The 17,589-nt window shown below is 44.1% G+C and overlaps 1 protein-coding gene across 2 annotated transcripts in view; it reads left to right on the top strand.

Moving 5' to 3' along the window:
- UNC5C (unc-5 netrin receptor C) overlaps positions 1-17,589 on the top strand; it is a 378,756-nt gene that overhangs the window by 345,930 nt on the left and 15,237 nt on the right. For both annotated transcript variants that reach the window (XM_017347400.4, XM_008267581.5), the window contains 2 exons: positions 759-927; positions 4,668-4,901. In XM_017347400.4, coding sequence (XP_017202889.2) covers positions 759-927; positions 4,668-4,901 — 403 coding nt within the window. The remainder of the gene's footprint in view (positions 1-758; positions 928-4,667; positions 4,902-17,589) is intronic.

Genomic DNA, 17,589 nt, shown 5'->3' on the forward strand with positions numbered 1-17,589 from the left:
GGGCTTGTTAGTTGCCGGAATTTGGGCAATCCACTCAACTTCCTCACATATCAGTTGATTGGTTGGGTTCATTGATCCATTTGCCTATTGATTACAGTCTTGTTAAAGAAGTAAAAGATATTCTAACAATAAAGAATTTGTACATTTAAAGTTCTTTATGCCCAGATGATTGAGTATGAAGTATACAAGTAAAGAGATCTCATTATAGATTGATACAGAAATACAGTTCTATATTATTTTTGGTCATATTTGAAAGAACAATTCTGCCAAATAACAGGTAGAATTCTTCCTGAAAGTCTTTTGGACTAAGTTTACCTCTAGGATGTCCTCATTCTGAAGTGATTTTTTGAAGTATTTTTCAAGGGAGATCCTAAAAACACAAGTATTATCAAAAAAGTTGGTTATGTAACTTCACACAGACTGTTCTTTCTCATTCCATCCTGAAAGCATTGGTACATGAATTCAGAAGAAGCTACCAAAGGCAGACCTGTGTCTAAGGGAAGAGGATCAAAGTGACAGTGGCAAATTGACTGTTATCATAAAGACCTCCAGTCTTTCAGGATCAAAGACTTAGTATAAGGAGCATGTCTTTCCATTTAACTGTACTGCACTTCCGCACTGCCCCCACCCAAGACATGAAAAATCCCAAGAGGAAACTATTCCACCAGTTTGTGCAACTTGAGAAGTCAGAACTTAATGAGTACATAGGACATATACCTTATGGGGATGTCTGATCACATTCTCTGCTCTCCTACCAGGCCACCCATGGAAGACTCACAGACACTTCTGACGCCTGTGGTGAGCTGTGGGCCTCCAGGAGCTCTGCTGACACGCCCCGTCATCCTTACCATGCATCACTGCGCAGATCCTGACACGGAGGACTGGAAGATTCAACTCAAGAACCAGGTGGCACAGGGCCAGTGGGAGGTGAGCCTCTAACTGGGACAAGGATGGAATACAGGAGCAAACCAAGCAGATGAGTGGGGCAATCATGGGAAGCCTTTTTTTTTTTTTAAAGCAAAATGTGGGCTGTGGGTAGAACTTTACCCAACTCTCAACATACAGACTAGCTTCCAAGTGCTTTATTTTCTGGGATATAGGCACAAAGAAAATGAGGCAACAACAGCTAACTCACAGGAAAAGTACACTTGAGAATCTTTGACAAGCCTTTTTTGTAACAGAGATAATGTATATTGGGAAGGCGAACATACACAAGTACGGGGGACCTACATCAAAAAGTTCATGAACAATGGAATTAAGGTTTTATTTTTAATTATTTAGTTAAGAGAGAAAGAGAAAAAGAGAGAGAGGGAAAGATAAAGTAAGCTCTCAGCTACTGATTCACTCCCCAAATGCGTCGTATGGCCAGGATCCCAGTCAGGAGCCAGGAATTCAGTTCAGTAATCTTACATGGGTAGTAGCAGGACAACTAGCTGAGCCATCACTACTGCTTCCTAGGATGTCCATTAGCAGGAAGCTAGAATCAGGAGTGGGAACCAGGTGTCAGACCCAGGCACTCCGATGTAGGATGTGGTTGTCCCAACTAACAACTTAACAGATAGGCCTAACTGCTATTTTCATGCAAAATAAATTTTTTTCTGAAATCTATATATCCCATTGGGACTTCAAAAAGTTTGTGGAAAATGGAAAAAAAAAGATAAGGCACATTTTCCACTGTGTGTATTTAATAAGGAAAAATGTACAGGTGCAAATGTTCACTGGTCATAAACATTGATCTTCTGCACAATGCAGTTGCTTCTCATATCCTCATATACTGAAATGTCTTCCTATGTGTTAATTTACAGGTAGAGAAACATTGCACCTGTGTCAGAAAATGTTAGGTACTTCATGTACCTGGTATGTAGCTCTTGCAGACTGAATCTAGGGAAACAGAAAGAGTGTGTTTCCAAAGATCTACTAGAATGAAGAACACCAAGAGCATCTTGGCTCCCTATGGCTGTTGCCATGGTAATTTCTTAAGGACACTGCCTTAAACAGATCACTTTGCTTATGTCAGTACTCTCAGGGGAGGTGTTTGGCCTAGTAGTTAAGGCACCACTTGAGATGCCTGCATCTCATATTACAGTGTCTGGGTTTGAGTCCTGGCTCCACTCCCTAGTCCAGCTTCCTGCTAACGTGTACCCTTGGAGGCCACAGATGATGGATGAAGCACTTGGTTCCCTGCCACCTGAGTAGGAGATTTGGATTCTATTCTTAGCTTCCCAATTTGGCCTGGCCTAGCCCTAGCTGTTTAAGGCATTTGGGGAGTGAACCAGTATTGAGAGATCTCTCTCTGTTAATCTTTCTCTCTCTCTCTCCATCTGCCTTTCAAATAAATAAAATACATAAGTGAAAAAGTTAGAACCTTTCACTGAGTAACTATAGGGAGCATTTATCAAAAAATCAATTAATTATCAAAAATATGATATAAACCTCAATACAACTTAGAAGATACATAAAATGTGAAAGTATCCAAAGATTATAATGTGTATTTTGTGATTACTTGTGAAATTTTTCTTTTAGAAAAAAAAAAAGTTGGGATACTTTTTCTAGAAATGAAGAGTCTAACCTGTAATATTTGCAGAAAACATACTGTTATAGTTACAAAAGTAGCAGGACATCTCTGAAATTAACACGAATTTCTCTCCTATAGATGTCTTCTACTCTTGGCCATGTGAGGAAACACTTTGCCAGAGGTCCTAAAGTCCAGGATTGGAGTGTAGGGATGTCCTTTATTATAAGACCAGACTTGATCAGATCCGCCTTTACATCCCAAAGTCTTAATCTCAAGTTATTCTAAATTATTTGCATGATTCTCTAATATTCTTAATCCATTTCTGGGTTTGAGTACTAATAACAACAATAACAATAATGAGATGAGAAGAGTGGACAGTCTTGATGAAAACACTTGTACACTTGTGAGTGTCTGGGACATGGGCAATTTTTTCTTGGTCACATCTTCTAGGAGATTCAGTAACGTCCTGTTCCCAGGGATGCTGCAAGTTGCCCTTTGTCCTGCTGGAAAACAGGGCTTCTTCCCAGGTGTCCTTTCAAGGCTGAAACACAGTTGTGCATGCTGAGCGTCCCTCTCTTGTGTTTTTTAGTTTGAGCTTCCATTTGAGAATATTTCAAAAAGTTTGTGGAAAATGAAATTAAAATATAAGATTTTTGGTTCAAAAAATTGTGAAATCCTTGCATACAAGGGGTCTTCAAAATGTTCATGGAAAATCCCTAATATGAAAAGTGAATGCAGGGATTTCTAAATTTTTTGCATAAGGTTACGATTATCATGTAATTCCATGACATGAACTTCTTGATGTACCCTTATAGACTTTATTTCATTGGTGCTTTTAAAACACAAACTTTATCATAGCTCCAGTAGGCCTAACTTATAATCAAATACCTGAGGTGGCTGCTGCTTTCCCATCTTTATCCAGACCCAGGAAATAAATTTATGATGGCACATTCATTCATTATTTTTGACAAATAGTTACCAGACACGCACAAGGAGGCAGGCACACTGAGGCAGAGTGGAAAGCAAAAGAAACACGGTTGCTGCCCCGTAGAGATCAAATAACCTAATACACAGACTGAATCATGCTATGCACGTGTTTTTATTTCTACCACATGAAATTTTCTTTTAACCTCAATAAGTTAAAATATGGAGGGTTTCACCTAAAAAGGTAAACTCCCAACTTCTGGCAAAGTCAAAGCTCCATGCCACTGGACTGGCATTCCTAGGTAGCAGACATGGGCTGATGCCAAGTGTTGAAGGAGCTCTTTAGACCCACATGCGCATGGGTTTTAGCACTTTCTTCACTCCTTATTGTCCTGTGCTCCACCTGCTTTTCCCCAAGAGGAATCCGGAATTATGGAATTGTGGCCTTTGATTCATGGATGCTACACTTGATCATTCAGATTATTTAAAGTGGTGGGAGCCACATAAATAAATCAAAACCTGGTTCAATTAACCACTCTGTTTATAAAAGTCATCACTGTCAAGTATTTTTTATTTCTTGTTAAGCATTTTAAAGTCTAAAAGACTAGATAGTTCAATGACTTCCATGAAAAATAACAGAAAAAAAATTGTCTTACAAGTAATAGAGTTTTCTTTAGAAATTCAGCAATCAGGATTCTTTAGGAAGAGCAGTGTATTGCTTTGGGAAGTAATTGACAGGCGAATTTTGAAAGAGTGAAGTAGAATAGTATTGTGTAAATCCTTAATTTTTCTAATTGTTTTCCAAAATAACACATTTTCAGAGAAAAAGAAATGCAACAATGGGAGTACAATCATATTTTTTGAATTAAATAGGAAATTTAGAGATTGAAGCATTAAATTCTCAGAAACATAGTAAACTCAGGTACACTAATGTTAATAGGACAATTGATGAATGTCTTTTAGATTTTTATGTAGAACCCAATGGTGTAGATTCTTGGAAGATCAAAAATGTTAAAGCACATCTAAATAAAAGATATCATCAGTATAAGCTAATGTTAGGAAGATAACAACTAAGAATGGAAAGAGAGGTATCCTAAAGCCTAAAAAAGAGAACAGGAAAAAGAGCACTCAAAACTGAGAAGTCCTACCCCATCCCATGTGCCACCATCCATGGTGGCCTGCACCTGTCCTCGGTGGCTCATCATGGATCCTGTCGTCCATCCTCCAGGACGTGGTGGTGGTCGGAGAGGAAAACTTCACTACCCCTTGCTACATTCAGCTGGATGCAGAGGCCTGCCACATCCTCACAGAGAACCTCAGCACCTATGCCCTGGTTGGCCAGTCCACCAACAAGGCAGCTGCAAAGCGACTGAAGCTGGCCATCTTTGGGCCCCTCTGTTGCTCCTCCCTGGAGTACAGCATCCGGGTCTACTGTCTGGATGACACACAGGATGCCCTGAAGGTAAGTCGTACCCCTTCAACCCCCCTCTTCTCCCTCACCTGGAAGCCCAGCTTTGGTGTGGCTATCCATATTTAGAGATGTGTGTGTGTGTGTGTGTGTGTGTGTGTACCCAAGTCTGTGAGCACATGCATTTGGCTCCAAAGGATGCAGTTTACAGAAGAGAGACGTTTCTCTGAAGCCATGCTGATATATGAACTATTTCCTTTATTCTGATTCTTCCCAAGGGCTACTTTTGTTTATTTTCCTTGATTTCTTTTAATGAAAAATTTAGAAGAATCTGGCAGTGAGACCCATGGATGGTAAATAATCTGCTTCCACATTTATCTCAGCTGTGTTCTTCCTATAACAGGAGTTGGCGTAATTGCTCACATTGTATGTTCCTCTTGTGTGCTACTTCATTTGTATGCATTCCCATTCTCTTTACGAGGGCTGTGAGGGAGAGGGTATTTGACAACAGGCTGCTGCTTTGCAGAATAAATGAGCTTAATTCCTGGTGCGATTATGGCCATTCATTTCATCCCAGTTGAAGCTTTCAGGGATATTATAAGTGCCTGCCTTTGAGGAAGTTATGATGTAGAAACAGGAATAAAAGAAACATTCCAAGGATGAGGAGGTAAGTTGACTGAGAGCAACACCACAGCTGGATGCAAGGTTCTAGGGTAGTTCAGAAGAGGGAGGCATCTTACTGTTTTGAGGACATCTGCAAAGGAGCTAACATTTGGCCCTAATGGAAGTTGGCCTTCGGGCAGAAGTAATGGGGGAAAAAATTACCATATTTCTAGGTAGTGGGAATAGCATGAAGAAATACAGATGGGAACAATAAGTAAAGACCTAATACAGGCTCTTCATCATAAGCCTAGGATAATATACAGGGGTTTCATTTGGGATGGACCTTGATTGTCAGAGAGAGGGGTTGATATTGAGTTTATTGAGGTGATAAAGACTGGGGATGTCTAAACAGGAGAAAGACATGATGGAAACATGTTAAAAATATTAGTCTGACTTCAGTGGAAAACAGAATCAAGGTAAGAAAGAGTACCTGGAGGATCTGTGGTGATGACAGAGCAGAGAGAGGAGAGGAACAGACGGCTGGCGCCGCAGCTCACTAGGCTAATCCTCTGCCTAGCGGCGCTGGCACACCGGGTTCTAGTCCCGGTGGGGGCACCGGATTCTGTCCCGGTTGCCCCTCTTCCAGGCCAGCTCTCTGCTGTGGCCAGGGAGTGCAGTGGAGGATGGCCCAAGTGCTTGGGCCCTGTACCCCATGGGAGACCAGGAGAAGCACCTGGCTCCTGGCTCCTGCCTTCGGATAGGCGCGGTGCACTGGCAGCAGCGCGCCGGGTGCAGCGGCCATTGGAGGGTGAACCAATGGCAAAAGGAAGACCTTTCTCTCTCTCTCTCACTGTCCACTCTGCCTGTAAAAAAAAAAAAAAAAAAAAAAAAAGAGAGAGAGAGAGGAACAGGCATAAAAGACCTTGTTCAAGAAGGCTTTATTGGGTTTGGCAATTAACCCTCATGGGTGGGCCAGAAGATCAAGTTCCTGTCTTTACATTGCAGGGACAAGCTCAAGGAGCAGAAATCTTTATGCTATAGCCTGGCTCGGTGCAGCCTATTATGACAAAGCACCATAGACTTTACACATTCATGCAGGTTGGAAGGCTGAGACCAGGGTGCCATCACTGTTGGGCTCTGGTGAGGGGCTCCAGGCTGCCCACTTCTCAATGCCTCAGCTGGAGGAGAGGGCTCCGACATCGCTTTGACAAGGGTACTAATCCCTTTCATGAGGGCTCCCCTCCATGACATAACCGTTTCTCAAAGGCCCACTTCTGAATACCATCACATTGGGGTTAGGATTTTATCATACAAATTTTTGGTGGACACAAGCATTCAGTCCATTACAGTGCTTTTTTTCCTTTGGAATGCTGAATTAATTGTATGAATTAGACATCTAGACACAGATGCCTGAGGAACAGTTAGAAATATAAATGTGAAGATTAGAAATCTTCATAACCACCCCTAAGATACCACTATCCTCACTTTACTGATGTGCAACCCAAGGCACAGCAAGCTAATAAGTGGATAAAATAAGCTTCATGCCCATGTCCTCTTGGGCTGCCCTTGGGCTCTCAGCTAAAGCTGGGCTTCTTGAAGAACCACACCCTACTGCCTTTGGAACAATAAGGCCTTGCTAAGGGGAAGGGTAGCCCACAAAGGAATTTGAGGAGGTTGGACATGTGGAGAAGGAAGAGAAGAAAAATGAGTCAGATAAGCCAAGAAACCTCTGAATATCAAAAGGGTTACTTCTGGGGTTCCCATGCAAAGGGAAGTTGTGAGTCATGAAAACTGAGTGTTGCCTAGGGGGTCCTGGGCAGTGGGCCATGGGGGTGGATCATGGAGAACACAAATGGAAAGAGAGGAAGGAAAAGCTTATTACAGTTACCTGTACATCTCAATGGATGTGATCAGCATGGTCCCCAGAGAAGGGATGAGATTTGGTTGGTTGCCTGATATATTTTTGAAAGTCGGGCCAGTAGGATTTTCTGATATTGAATAAATTCTGTGAACACACATCTCTAGTATAAAGCTCAGGTTTACTTCTTTTATATTCCTTACCAATGTAATACTTCTAAGGCACTGGATTTCAGGATAGAAATCACAGAAGGCTTAGATTCTTCTCAAAGAAAATTATATTTGTAGGGGAATCATGGGATCTGATTAAGGCAAGTCTTTTGAACAGTTCCAAGAAGAATCATGCATTCAAAGAACACAATGCAGAAAACTCATTTTATATCCAAAATGTTTGATACACATGCATGCCTTTGATATTATACACATGGTCATACTCAGGAATCCTTGATCTGTCTTCTGAACTGACATATACACAAAGATATGCAAAACTGTCACCTTTTCTAAAATATTTTGGTTATTTAAAATAGTGATAAAGAGAGGCAAAGAGTCAACTCTGAGAAAAATTGATGTATAGCTTTAAGCAATGAAAACAACCCAAGAGCACTTTGTATTGGAGTCAACACTTTCCTAGCAGGCATTTGTAAATTCTCAGCATCTGGGGACCTAGTGCCTAGCCTGAAACAAATATGAATAATGGATGGAGGCTTTCTTGCACCTCATGGCCTTTTAATAGTGCAGAAATAACCAAAGTCCTAGTTCTAGGTAAATGACCCATCCAACCTACCAATGAGACAATTAGTGTCAACACTGCCTAACATCGAAGCTTAAATTGGAAACTTGGGGCTGATTAGCTCAAAAATGTCCTTTTGTACTAAAGTTTCCCCCATGGTACCCTGCCTGCTGAGGTTCCCTCTTAGCTTTCCTCCAGCTCCTTGCTTCTCTGATCACAGTTATCCAGACATGCGATCTTTTGCCTCACCCCTCCCAAATTCCTCCTGCTTCTCCAAACCTACCCACTCCTGACTCCTGTCCTTCCTACATCAGTAGTTTTCTATCTCAGTGCACAGAGATTCAGGCAAGGAGCTTTCCAGAAGACTCACTCCAAGGTCCTACCCAACTGGGCTGGTACTAGGGATTATTCTGAGTGCTTGCTGTGTCGTATTATCATGAAGCCAAGTTAAGAACCTTGATCCTAAACAGTTTCATAATTCTTTTGGAACTTGGATTCTATTAAGGATAAAATTTCCTACATCTTCAAATCATTCTTTCTGCCATCCGTTCTTCTCTTGGTTCACATTCACTGCCACTGGTTCTTCCAGGTACCACCTCAGCCCTTATAACACATCTAGTGAAGACCATACCCTCTAACCACAAGGCCAAGACGAAAAATTCTAGAACTTCTCATACCGCATGATCACTGCTGGTTCAGCTCTCCATTTCCTGGGCTGGATCTTCCCTCTGTTGCTCATTATCCACTTGAATTCCTTTGCACAGACTGCCGTGCATCCCCTGCCCTGGAGTCTTCTTTCCACCCACTTGATTCCCATCATTGTCTCAAATTCAATGTCACACCTTAAGCCACAGGTCACTTGCTGAGACTTACTCTAGAAGCCTGCTCATCATTCCACATTATCTATCCACCAGAATAGACATGGTCTGTATTTCATCCTCATTAGCAACTGCTCCACTGACCAGATCTCCATCTGTCAAACCCCCACAGCCAAGTGACTGTCCATTCTCTCTCACACATGGCACATGGAACTGCCTTTTGTTCTCTGGTCCCCTGGTCCACAAGCCCTCATCTATTCCTGCTTATACTCAATTCCACACTTAAGTCTCTTGTCATCTTGAACTGCTACACTCACCTAATTTCTGTAGCCAGGGATGGCCTCCACTGAACAAGCTCTCTCCATCACCACTTGCAAATGTCTGATTGGATCTACTGCAATCTCTAGGTAATTGAACAAAGAGATGCCTCTCTTGCTTCCTCATCATCTTTTGTTACCTATATTTCTTATTAATCATATTTCATACCACTGTTTTTCCATGTATCATTCATTCTCCTGAAGTCCCTGATTGAATCTCTGGCCCTGTCATGCTTAGCAGTGACCCTAAGCTTGCAATGGAAGTCCCCTCAGCTGCCATCCCTTCAACTTCAAGGTTCTTGATTAGTCTGTATTTTAATGGACAGGAACTCTGCTGCCTGGTTTGTGTCTTAATCCAACTCCTTGCCACCTCCATCTCCAGCACAGCAAAGCATGTCTGAAGGTCAGAATCTCAAGATTTCGTATTTTCCTATAGTTACAGCCAGGTGCTGGGATTCTTCCTGAATTGTGGACAGACTCATGGAAATGTTGGACTAGGGCAGAGATGGAGGTCAGTGGAACATTTGTTCCCGGGGGTCATACCTACACAGTCCCTGAGAGCTATTAGAAAAACTCATTGGGCCAGACTGTCTCAAGCCCAATGTTTCAAGAAGACTAATTATGATTTTTTTTTATTGTATGTGGTTACAGTACCCATGTGGATGGGGAAAAATTGACACCTCCACACCAGTCAGCCTCAAGCAACCCTAATATACTCTTTTATCTCCCCACCTCCCTTTTGAGTTTGGCAGTTTTTGTAATAATTTCCCTGAGGTTTTTTTTTTAAGCCTCAAGGCAAAAAATGGTCACCTGAAACTTAAAAGCTGCATTACCATTTGGAAGCACTGATGTAGAATTAGAAAGTTAGCAGTGGCTATCATGGGAGTTAGAAGGTCAAGGCTGGTGGGAGATGGTGGAATTCTTGTCCACACATTTCAGGGGAAGCTTTTCCCTCCTGTTTCTCCTTGAAGGACCTGGGGAGCAATGCTCATGTTGAGTTCACAGCAACAGATAAAGATGCTAAGAATTGAGAGAATAGTTCAGAAGCAACTTCAATAGAGAGGTTAAGCCTATTGAAAGAGTTTGGTGCAACAGAGCTGTTCTTTTTCCCACTCTTCGGGTGATTAAAGTAATAAAAACAGTGTTTTCCTTTCATTATTTGTGAAGACTTAAATCCTAGTATAAATAGACAGGAAATTAACAGAGATGAAGCTTACATTTCGGCTAAGTTTAAAAACACCCAGGGAGAAACATATCAATGTGGAAATAACTAATGTCTGCCCCACTATCCAAAGGGCACAATTTATAAGATTCTCAGCTCATTGTAAAGGGGTTTATGCTAAGTTCTGAGATTTAGAAACTAAAGGAAGAGTTCTTTGTATATAGAAACAGCAGTGTGTGATTTTTATTGATTCTCTAACAAATGTGTATGTGAAACAGACCAAATAATGAGGATCTGGCTTTCTTTATGGAGTCATTTTGCAAGGAGAAGGCTTTCTTGGATTGATTCAGCTTCACATACAATTGTCAAGTCTGTAGTATGCAGTATCAACTGTGTGAATGATAATTGTAGGGGGAAATCATGAAAGAAGAATGAGCCACTCAAAATGGAGAAAAAGAAAGTAGGTTGGATGAAGCCCAGTTGTGAATTGTATGATACCCACTTCCTTGGGCCACAGCAGTCAACAGTCATAGGCAGCCTGTTAAAGGGGGGAGCTAGTTTGATTTTCATCCCACCAACTGTGATCTCTCCTACTGTGTCCTTCCAGTATTTCCTCTGTGGCAAGCTGTGGCCTGAGCTCAGAACTCTCCAGTCTGCTCTTCTGGGCCTTCTATGGCTGGCTTTGCATGAAATTGGCCCTATTGAGCCTTCCGTTCCTTTGGTCTCCTCAACAGCCTCAAAACAAGCCTGACCTATATTTTACACTTTCAGGATCCTGGGCTCTGGAATTACATGAAGATAGATATGGATATATATATAGATATGGATATAGATATACACACATACACATGCACACATATGTATGTGTATATTTGTATGCAACAATGTATTAGATAAGAGCAAGAAAAAATGCATCAAGCCTGACTCAATTGGGTCTCCCACATAGGTGGCAGGGGCCCAAGTACTTAAGTCGTCTTCTGCTGCCTTCCCAGGTGCATCTGCAGGGAGCTATATCAGAAACCGAACAGCCGGGACTTGAACCAGCACTCCGATATAGGGTGTTGATGTCACAAGAATGGCTTAATCCACTGTGCCATAATGCCAGCCCCTTGAATTTAGTTTTTGAGAGATTGAAAATAGAAGTTGTGATATGCACAACTCCCCCACCCCCACCCCCACCCCCCAAAAAAAAGACACCTACAATTCCTACTCAGAACCTGTAACTCTGGTCTTCAGATGTAATTGCAAGAGAAGAGGAGATTCTCCCAGATTATCTGGGTAGATCCAATCTAATTACACAGGCTCTTTTTTTTTTTTTTTTAAGTCAGGATTTTTATTCTTTTTTTTTTCTTTTATTTAATGAATATAAATTTCCAAAGTACGACTCATGGGTTACAATGGCTTCCCCCCCCAATACCGTCCCTCCCACCCACAACCCTCCCCTTTCCCACTCCCTCTCCCCTTCCATTCACATCAAGATTCATTTTCGATTATCTTAATATACAGAAGATCAGCTTAGTATACCTTAAGTAAGGATTTCAACAGTTTGCTCCCACACAGAAACATAAAGTGAAAAATAATAGATGATTTTTTTTAAATGATGATGAAATCAGATCAGACCTATTGTCATGTTTAATCCCAGTGAGAGTCAAGTTGGGAATTGATAATTTCTTTTTTTTTTTTTTTTTTTTTTACAGAAGATCAGTTTAGTGTACATTAAGTAAAGATTTCAATCGTTTGCACCCCCATAGAAACACAAAGTGAAATGAACTGTTTGAGTACTCGTTATAGCATTAAGCCTCAGTGTACAGCACATTAAGGACAGAGATCCTACATGAGGAGTAAGTGCACAGTGACTCCTGTTGTTGACTTTACAAATTGACACTCCTGTTTATGGCATCAGTAATCTCCCTATGCACCAGTCATGAGTTTCCAAGGCTATGGAAGCCCCTTGAGTTCTCCGACTCTTATCTTGTTTAGACACGGTCATAGTCAAAGTGGAGGTTCTCTCCTCCCTTCAGAGAAAGGCACCTCCCTCTTTGAAGACCTGTTCTTTCCACTGGGATCTCACTCACAGAGATCTTTTTGCCAGAGTGTCTTGGCTTTCCATGCCTGAAATACTCTCATGGGCTTTTCAGCCAGATCCGAGTGCCTTTAGGGCTGATTCTGAGGCCAGAGTGCTATTTAGGACATCCGCCATTCTATGAGTCTGCTGAGTATCTCACTTCCCATGTTGGATCACTCTCCCCTTTATTTATTCTATCGGTTAGTGTTAGCAGATACTAGACTTGTTTATGTGCTCCCTTTGACTCTTAGTCCTTTCATTATGATCAATTGTGAACTGAAATTGATCACTTGGAATAGTGAGATGGCATTGGCACATGCCACCTTGATGGGATTGAATTGGAATCCCCTGGTATGTTTCCAACTCTACCAATTGGGGCAAGTCAGCCCGAGCATGCCCCAAATTATACATCTCTTCCCTCTCTTATTCCCACTCTTATGTTTAACAGGGATCACATTTCAGTTAATTTTCAACACTTAAGAATAACTTACACAGGCTCTTGAAAGTGGAGAAACTTTCCCAGCCACAGTCAGGAAGTCATGACCATGGAGAGAGGATTGGAGAATTTTGCCACTGCTGGACTTGAAGGTGGGGGGAGGGAAACCTAAGCCAAGAAACCTGAGCGCACTCTGGAAGGCAGAAAAGACAAGGAAATTCTCCCCCTAATTCTCCCCCTTGAGCCTGCAGGAAGGCAGGCAGCCCCACCAACACCTTGACTTTAGCCCGGTGCCACATGTATCAGGCTTTTGGCCTGCGGAAATGTCAGATAATACGTTTGTGTTGTTCTTAGTCATTCAGTTTGTGGTTATTTCTTAAGGGTAAAAATAGAAAGCAAACAGAACAGCTCAAAAAGAACATGTGGAAGGCTGAAAGGAAATACAAGGTGACATGGAATGTTCTAGAACAGCCTCAGGAGTCCCAGGTCCAATTCGTAGATGGGAGAGGGAAGATTTTCCTTGGGCCACTTCCCTTTTCACTTGCTCAAATCCAGGCTTTGGTGTGGGGTCACCCCTCTGTAAAAGGTCACGGAGTGACCTTGGGGAAAGCCACTGCAGAGTGGAGGTGAAGGGAGGGAGTGGGATGGCGCCTGGTGGAGAATTGAGTGATACTCGGTTGTCTTTCGGGGTAGGCTCAGATGGATGCGGGTGACAAGGCCACTTCCGTAAGAGCTCTACCCCTTGGCACTTTGCTTTCAAAGCATCAGAAACCGCCCCGACTGGGCAGGCTGTTAGTGGCAGCTCTGGCCAAGCCTTCACGGTGACAGCAGCTGTAGGAACAGCGGGCAGAGCCCCCAGAAGTGCAGTGACTTGACGAGGGGGCTGCACGCACATGGCCACCGCATCCAGCCTTGTGATGATTAGAGACGAAGCAGAGCAGACAAACTCCAGGGGGGAGCAAAGCACCCAGCGTGAACACAGGAGAGGAGAGCAGCAACTCCAGGCCGGGCGCCAGCCGTGCTACCCCGAGCAGGTGGGAGGGGTTGGGCTGGCTGGCAGATGTCCCCTGGCTGCCCAGCCCAACAGCCTGAGCCTGGAGGCCAGACAAGGAGCCAGCACACGCGGGGCTGAGAGCAACCTCATTGAAAAGCTGGCAGAGCACACAGAGAAAGATGACTGCACTTTTTGGCCTCTGCTTTGGTGGCGTGCAAGTGCACAGCTGTGACAGAGTCAGTGGCGACAGCCTCAGTAGCAAAGAGAGAAGGTTCTGAGCCCCAGATGACAAGGGCAGGTTTCAACACAGGATTAAAGACTGCACTGAAGCAAGGCAGGTTCCAGAAAACCCGATGGCAGCTGGGATTTTTTTTTAACTCCAGTCATTGCATGCACTCAGTGAGAGTTGATCTTGGGAGGCTTCGTACAGGTGGCACACTGAATACTTGCTGGGGTGGTCTTTGTGCTCTGGAGAGCAAGGGTGTCTGGGTCGCAGAAGCACAATGAAAGTGAGCACCACAGCCCATACCTGAGCCTCAGTGTTTGGGACAGTGCCGTGTGTGCAGCGGGAGCGCCAAGCCCAACAGGAACAACCAGAGTTCAAGGCTAGCTGCTGCTCCCCTCGCTGTCTTTCCTGTGCAGTCATCCTAGTGCTTTGCACACAGAAGCTGTGTGCTCCTGGCTCTCGTGCTGCTCATCCCAAGCTGCAGTAGGCTAGCCAGTTCACGCCTTGGGGTTTCCATGAAGAATAAAAAGTGAGATGGAGATTCAATACCAAATCCCAGCAAGGCAGGGGCAAACAAGGCCCTCACGTAGCCTCCGTCCAACCTCCTCTTGCAGCAATTTCTATGAGTTTCAGAGGACTTGAGGTTAGGCATTTGTTTCATCTTTTCGCTAGCTGATGAGTTTTCTAAAAAGAAAAGAATGATGGAAAAGGAGTTGGAAAGAAAGCAAGAGACAGCCGGTGCCACGGCTCACTAGGCTAATCCCCCGCCTTTCGTAGCCGGCACACCAGGTTCTAGTCTCAGTTGGGGCGCCAGATTCTGTCCCGGTTGCCCCTCTTCCAGGCCAGCTCTCTGCTGTGGCCAGGGAGTGCAGTGGAGGAGGGCCCAAGTACTTGGGCCCTGCACCCCATGGGAGACCAGGAGAAGCACCTGGCTCCTGCCATCAGATCAGCGCGGTGCGCCAGCCGCAGCGCGCTGGCCATGGCGGCCATTGGAGGGTGAACCAACGGCAAAGGAAGACCTTTCTCTCTGTCACTCTCACTGTCCACTCTGCCTGTCAAAAAAAAAAAAAAGAAAAGAAAAGAAAAGAAAAGAAAAAGCAAGAGACAAAGAGAGCTGATATGCTAGACATTTCACAAAAGAGAAGAAACACCTTGTGAGATAGTGGCTGCAAAAACCAGCTCCTCAGAGGTAGAAATGGCAGAGTTTGGAGCCCTGGCCTGAGAGAGGGGCGAGTTCTCCTGCAGGGTGGGGGTGAGCAGAGGAGGAGGTGGAAGAGGGGGGTGGGCAGAGGAGGCCAAGGTAGGGCATAGGCTCAGGCAGCAGTGCCAGTGCCTGGAGCCTGGGGCCCAGTACATCTGCCCCAGACTGGGCACAAAGTCACTGTGTTTGTAATACTCTGTCCCCAGCTTCCACGAGGTGCCTGCAGGCTGAGGCTTCCATCTTTAAAGATCCCTGCAGCCTCCCTGCGTGTGCAGTGTTCTGCGGTGTGAGGGCCACCAGGGAGCAGTACTTCTGAGACCGATACTGAAGGGAAAGTGGCCAGGAGAAGGCAGCCCAGGGGAGTCAGAGGAGGCAGAGGCACCTTCCCTCTGACAGGGATGCCCGTGCAAACCAGAGCACAGAGCACAGGGGTAAAAGCCTCCAGACACATCCTCGCTCTTGCCTCTCTCTCTATCAGGCCTTAACGAGGGCAGAGCCTGTGGTCCACGAGACTGGGAGAGCTCTGGGCACAGGCCAGAGGGGCTCCCTCGGTGCACAGCAGCCTTTAAAGCAGCTTGAATTTATTGTGGCTCTTAAGCAGCCCAGGCTAATGGCTTGGCAGGGGTAACGTCTCGGTTTAATCGGTTATCGCGCGAGCTGCTTGTTTCTCCTGCGGAATCCCTCGTCCCTGCCTTCAGAGCCATCTCTCACAGCCTCCTGGAATCAATGCAGCCCTCACTCAGACTTGCCTCGGATGCAGCCACTGCCTCAGGGAAGGAGCCTGTCTCCCATGATTGTGGCCCGCTTGGGGACACTGTCGTTGGAGTTCATGAGTGCGCAGAGGTGTGGGTTGCCATGGGGGGATGGGATGGAGACACCTCTGTCAGTAACCAACTCTTGGGCGTGTCTTTTTTCAAGATCAAGGTGGAGGGAGGGAGTCAGAACTGGACAAGGAAGTGAGAAACTAATACCTTCTCACGTTTGCAGAGCAAGCCCTTCAAAGCAACAGGTGCATCCACCCAGAGCCTAAGCAAGCCTCTGAGGTGGGAGATGCCGCCCAAGGGGAGGAGAACTTCTTCACAGCAGGGGATGGTATTTGTATTGCAGAGAACAAAGAGCCCAGATGATCCTAATTTTTATTGCGGCATTTCTTTCCAAGGTCACGATATTTTTCTTATGTCTTCCTAAATCTCCTGACCTTAAGTATATTTTGTTCTTGTTTTCTTTTAACGTGTGGGAAATATCCTAACCTTTGTGATCCAAAAGCCACTTGTCTGGAAGCTGTTTTAGGCTGAGCATGCTGTGATGTGATACAGTGTTTTCATGGTGGACTCCGAGCCCCATGGGCCAGGAGCAGTTGGACATAGGGACAGGGACTTGTCTGTGTGGCTCAGAGCCTGCCTTGGTGCCTGGCAGGTCTCACGGTGCCACTGATGCTAAATGAAAGTTCCCAGGAAGATTAAGGAGAGGAAAACATTAAGCCGTGCAGCCATATCTTATTGATTTGTATGTCAGTTATTTTTATGTCCTATTTCATATTGGTATCATCTATATATTAACCAAAATGATTTCATGCCAAAGGAATTCGGAAAATCAAGGTTTCTGAAGTACAACTTACAGCATGTTTTAAATGGAATCTGCTAGAGCAAATCTCCAATTATAACGCTTAAAACCATAACAATATGGAACAAAAACTGCCTTAGCCTGTCAAATGGGCTGGCTGACTCTGTCTCCTGATACCGTTTACATGTGGAATTCGCCACATGAGACATCTGGACTCATGTGTGGATTTAGATTATTTTAGTTGCCAAGGAGTTGTTTTCTTTATTGGTTGAGATATTTTAAATTTATACTTGAATACCCTTAATAATTCATGCTTCAGTCATGTCTTTCCCTTTAGCCTGTAATGTTAGCTAGTCGTTGAACATCCTGAGTGTGATGGTACCAGTTGCTACTTTCCAGAGGAAAAAGGTCAAATTCCAGTTTGGCAGAGATTTTTTTGGCCTCAATCATTCACCCCTGGGTTCCCAAGGTGCTAGAGAGAGGGAGGTATGGAGCTGGCAGGCTGCAGAAGACAGTCCACACCCTCCAGGCCCAGTGAACCATGGGGACAAGGAAAGACAGTATTGGTACTCCTGTGTGTGTTTATCTGAGATCATACTTTTAACTTTATGTATATTTTATAAAGTACTCTATTAACCTACTGATGTTTTAACGTAGCTCTAATGTAGACACAAAAAATACATTGACTGCTAGGACTATATTTAGAGACCTCTGCTCCAAGCTTAGTGGCCTCCTGTTGGCAAGTCCATCTTTCTCCAGAGTTCATATCC

This window comes from Oryctolagus cuniculus, chromosome 8 (genome assembly GCF_051225735.1).
Source record: "Oryctolagus cuniculus isolate XC-2025 breed Fujian yellow rabbit chromosome 8, ASM5122573v1, whole genome shotgun sequence".
NCBI lineage: Eukaryota > Metazoa > Chordata > Mammalia > Lagomorpha > Leporidae > Oryctolagus > Oryctolagus cuniculus.